Here is a 5,263-nt window from a genome sequence, read left to right on the forward strand (position 1 = left end):
TTATAAATAAATATTTGTGGGATGTAAGTGAATTTGTGCTTAGAGGGGATGTACTGAAAAAAGACTAAAAATAAATAATCTAAGAAGTTAGAAAAGAACTGTAAATTAAACCCAAAGAAAACAAAAGGAAATAAATAGTAAAGATATAAGTAGAAATTCATGAAATACAAAACAGATTTACAATAGAAGATGAATGAATCCAAAATTGGTTATTTGAGGTGTGTTTCCAAAATGGCGGCAGCGATGGATGTGGATACCCCGAGCGGCACCAACAGCGGCGCGGGCAAGAAGCGCTTTGAAGTGAAAAAGTGGAATGCGGTAGCCCTCTGGGCCTGGGATATTGTGGTTGATAACTGTGCCATCTGCAGGAACCACATTATGGATCTTTGCATAGAATGTCAAGCGAACCAGGCATCTGCTACTTCTGAAGAGTGCACCGTTGCGTGGGGAGTCTGTAATCATGCTTTTCACTTCCACTGCATCTCTCGCTGGCTCAAAACACGGCAGGTGTGTCCATTGGACAACAGAGAGTGGGAATTCCAAAAGTATGGGCACTAGAAAAAGAGAATTCTTCCATCAAGCTCAGCCGTTTTGTTATTCACTTAATGACTTGCCTTCCTGTTAATTATAAGTTAGATAGAACCGTGTCTTTTCTGCTTTGTCTTTTCAGTTTGCTCTTCCTGCAGCCATATTGTATTCTGTGTCAAATAAAATCCAGTTGGATTCTAGAAAAAAAAAAAAAAAAACAAAATTGGTTATTTGAAAAGACTAATAAAATTGATAAATTTCTGATAGACTGATGAAGAAAAACAGAGCACAAATAACAGTATCAGGAATGAAAATGGGGCTTGCTGGATAGATTCTAAAGCCATTTTAAAAAATAAGAGAACATTATGAACAACTTTATGTCAATAAATTTGGAAATATATAAATTCCTAGAAACACAAACTTACCAAAATCAACACAAGAATAAATAGAAAATCTAAATAAGTGAATACATCATTTAAAAACCTTCCCTCAGAGAATACTCCAGACCCAGATGGCTTCTCAAGTGAATGCTATCAAACGTTTAAGGAAGAAATATCATCAATATTACACAACTCTTCCAGAAAACAGAAAAGAGGAAAGATTTCTTAAGATTTTTATGAGGGCAGAAAAACCTTGATTCTAAAATTTGATGAGGATTGGGCCTGCCCCGTGGCTTAGTGGTTAAGTGTGTGCGCTCCACTAAAATTTGATGATGATATTACAAAAAAGAAATTTGTAGGCCCATTTCATTCAAGGAGATAAAAAGCAAAAATCCTAAACAAAATATTAGCAAACCAAATACAGCATTACATAAAAAATGAGAATACATCACAGCCAAATTGGCTTGATTCTAGGAAAGCAAAGCTGCTTTATCATTGGAAAACTGATCAGTGTTCTTCAATCACATTAATAGAACAAAGGAGAAAAATTCAATAAATGTAGAAACAGCATTTGGTAAAATTCAACATGCAGTCCTTAAAAAATTCTTAGAGCACTGGAAATAGAAGGGAACTTCCTTAAGCTGATAAAAAGATATCTATTTTAAACATCCATAGCAAACACATGGGGGCAAATTGTTTTATAAGTTTTCCTTCTAAGAACAGAAATAAGACAAAGATACTCTCTTGAACAGCTCCCTGCTAGTCAACATTTTACTTAAGGTCATGGCTAATGCAAGAAGGCAAGAAAAAGAAATAAAAGGTATAGGGATTGAAAAGGAAGACATAAAACTGCCATTATTTGCACAAAGAAACTACAGATAAGCTATTTGATTTAGTAAGTGAATTCAGCAAATTTGTTGGAAACACAGTCAATTTATTAAAATCAATTATAAAAATACAATTGTACATTTTATTTAAAAGATAGCATTTTAAAATCTAATAACCAGAAATAAATCCAACAAAAACATATTCAAGACTTCAATGCTACAAACTGCAAAACACTAAAAAAATATATAAAAGAAAACCTAAATAAATGGAAACGTTTATGGATTGAAAATTCAACCATCCAGGGGCCGGGCCAGTGGTGTAATGGTTAAGTTTGTGCGCTCTGCTTCAGCAGCCCAGGGTTCACAGGTTCGGATCTCAGGTGCAGACCAACACACCGCTTGTCAAGCCATGCTGTGGCGGCGTCCCATATAAAGTAAGGGAAGATGGGCACGGATGTTAGCCCAGGACCAATCTTCCTTAGCAAAAAGAGGAGGATTGGCACTGGATGTTAGCTCAGGGCTAATCTTCCTCAAAAAAAAAAAAAAAGTGGAAAAAAAAAGAAAATTCAACAATCTAAAGATGTCAGTTCTTCTCAAATTGATCTATAGGTTCAGTGCAATTCCAGTAAAAAAGTCCAGTAGATATTTTGTGAAAGTTAATAGGTTGATTCTAGAGGTTATATGATAAGCAATTTTTTTTTTTTTTTTAAAGATTTTATTTATTTATTTTTCCCCCAAAGCCCCAGTACATAGTTGTCTGTCATAGCTGCACATCCTTCTAGTTGCTATATGTGGGACGCGGCCTCAGCATGGCTGGAGGAGTGGTGCCTCGGTGCGCACCTGGGATCCCGAACCCGGGCCGCCGGCAGCGGAGCGCACACACTTAACCGCTAAGCCACGGGGCCAGCCCAGCAATTTTTAAGAAGAACAAAATTGGCAGAATTTTTCAAATGGATACCAAGATTTCAGAAATATGTCAATGTGGTATTGACACAAAGAAAGACAAATAGATGACTGGAACAAAGCAGAAAGCCCAGAAGACCCACACACATGGCAACGCTTGATTTATGACAAAAGCGCTACCGCAGAGCAGCAGGGACAAGAATCTCTTTTCAATAAATGGTGATGATTGGGCCGGCCCCGTGGCTTAGCGGTTAAGTGCGCGCGCTCCGCTACTGGCGGCCCGGGTTCGGACCCCGGGTGCACCGACACACCACTTCTCCGGCTATGCTGAGGCCGCGTCCCACATACAGCAACTAGAAGGATGTGCAACTATGACATACAACTATCTACTGGGGCTTTGGGGAAAAATAACGAGGAGGATTGGCAATAGATGTTAGCTCAGAGCTGGTCTTCCTCAGCAAAAAGAGGAGGATTAGCATGGATGTTAGCTCAGGGCTGATCTTCCTCACAAAAAAAAAAAACCAAATGGTGATGGATGAAAACCAATGAAACTTGGCTACTACCTTATACCAGACATAAAAATCAATTCTGTAAGTGAAAGAAGCCAGACACAAAAGGCCACATATTGTATGATTCCATTTATATGGAAGTACAAAAATAATATATGATGTTGGAAGTCAGGACAGCAGTTGCCTTTGGGAAGAAAGGACAGGCTAGTCTCTGGGAGGGCCAGGGGGACAGCTTCTGGGGTGCTTTTAGGGTTCCATTTCTTGTCCTGGATGGTGATTAGATGAGTGTATTCACTTTGGGATAATTCATCAAACTATACACTTATGGGGTGCACACATTTCTGTATACATATTATATTTCAATTAAATTTTAAATATTTTGGCTTTGCTGTTTTATATAATCTTGGACAAATTTTTATAATCTTGGACAAATTATATAATCTCTCTATGTCTCCTTTTTTTGTTTGTAGAATGGGGATAATAATGGTTTCTATCTTACAGGATGTGAGAATTAAATAAGATACATTTCATAAATAAGTACTTAGTTCAGTGACTGGCCTATACTAGATACTCCATATATATTCAATATTATTATGTGCTCTAGTGCCTTAGGTAGTTAGTGGTGGAACTGGGATTAACATCAGTTTAAACAAGATACTTTTTATTTTTTTGTGTGAGGAAGATCAGCCCTGAGCTAACATTTGCAAATGCTCCTCTTTTTGCTGAGGAAGACTGGCCCTGGGCTAACATCCATGCCCATCTTCCTCCACCTTATATGGGATGCCGCCACAGCATGACTTGCCAAGCGGTGTGTCAGGTGCTTGCCCGGGATCCGGGCCGGCGAACCCCGGGCCGCCGCAGCGGAGCGCGTGCACCCAACTGCTTGCGCCACCAGGCCGGCCCCAACAAGATACTTTTCTGATCACATATCCTATATCATATGGCTGCTTCTTAGCTCGACTTTAAAGGAATATTTGATTTAAATGGCATTTGCTGTGAGTTATCATAGATAATCTTCATTCTCAACTTTACTTTTTGCAAGAGATCAAGCATCTCCCACCAACCCCACCCACAATTTCTATCAGTATACTTTGGAAGCTTAAGTATTTTAGTGTACCTACCTCTCACCAAAAGCAGAACTAAGCCCCAATTGTTCCAATCACCAAGTTAGAAACTATTCAGAATTCTTGGCTCCATCCAACACTCAAAAGAAAAGGACATTCTGCTGAGCTGGTGCCTGCAGCCAGGATTGCACAGTCACTGATCACCTGTCAAATGACTGGATGTGTGGTGAGTAGAACAACATTGTTTACCATGACTCCCTTGAATCATATAGTAACCAAGGTTTCATAGTGGTGTAAAGGAAAAAAAAAAAAAATGCATTAGCTCCTAAAGGGACTGTTTGGAAAAGTACTCAAAGACGAAGCAACTAAAAGAAAAGCCATATGTCTTAGTAATTAGCACATCAACAGACTTCTGTCCAGTAGATTTTATCGTGATGAATGCATTTTTGGATGTGAATCAGTGGTTCTTGAATCTTAATTAAATCAATAAGAAAGAGATAATTACACGTGGTTCCCGAGCAACAGTGAAGACAGGGCCCAGACTTTGTCAAGAGTGTTGGTCCTTCTCTCATAGTCTTGTTTTTAATGGAATCACACTGTCTGACTGAGACGGACATGGGGAAGGCCTCATGTCCTACTAAACTCATCATCAGAAAATACATTCATGCTACCAAGAATCTATACCCAACTTCCTATTTGCAAAGAGGGTTGAGGCAAATTTTTAATGAGCTGCCCATTAGAACTATTTGGGTAGGTTAATTTTGTGATCAACTGGGGTAGGCAGCATATTGGAGAAACAAGGAACTTGAGAGGGACATAAATGGATCCAAACCCTGACTTAGCCAAATCACTACCTATATGACCTTAAGTAAGAAATTTGCCCTCTCAGCCTCAATTTTTCTTTTCTGTGAGATATGGATAACAGTACTACAAAAAGCATAAAGGAGTTGGACTATATTTATGGAGGCCATTTTGTATTCTACCTTACGGACTACACTGAGCACAATAACAGAAGATATGGCTCTCTATTTCAGGGGAATAAGGGTAGAGAT

General features: G+C 38.8%; 1 protein-coding gene across 1 annotated transcript; it reads left to right on the forward strand.

Annotated features, from left to right (window-relative positions):
* The first annotated feature begins 224 nt into the window (after positions 1-224).
* On the forward strand, positions 225-697 carry LOC101403953 (E3 ubiquitin-protein ligase RBX1). The gene has a single exon (XM_004436451.3). The coding sequence runs from the start codon at positions 232-234 to the stop codon at positions 556-558; it is 327 nt and encodes a 108-aa protein (XP_004436508.1). The 5' UTR covers positions 225-231; the 3' UTR covers positions 559-697.
* Positions 698-5,263: the final 4,566 nt, after the last annotated feature.

Source organism: Ceratotherium simum, chromosome 11, assembly GCF_057802395.1.
Source record: "Ceratotherium simum simum isolate JZ-2026a chromosome 11, ASM5780239v1, whole genome shotgun sequence".
Lineage (NCBI taxonomy): Eukaryota > Metazoa > Chordata > Mammalia > Perissodactyla > Rhinocerotidae > Ceratotherium > Ceratotherium simum.

Bases quoted from the DNA above. Each gene is read 5' to 3' on its own strand.
- LOC101403953 (XM_004436451.3), top strand. From the start codon at position 232: ATGGCGGCAGCGATGGATGTGGATACCCCGAGCGGCACCAACAGCGGC.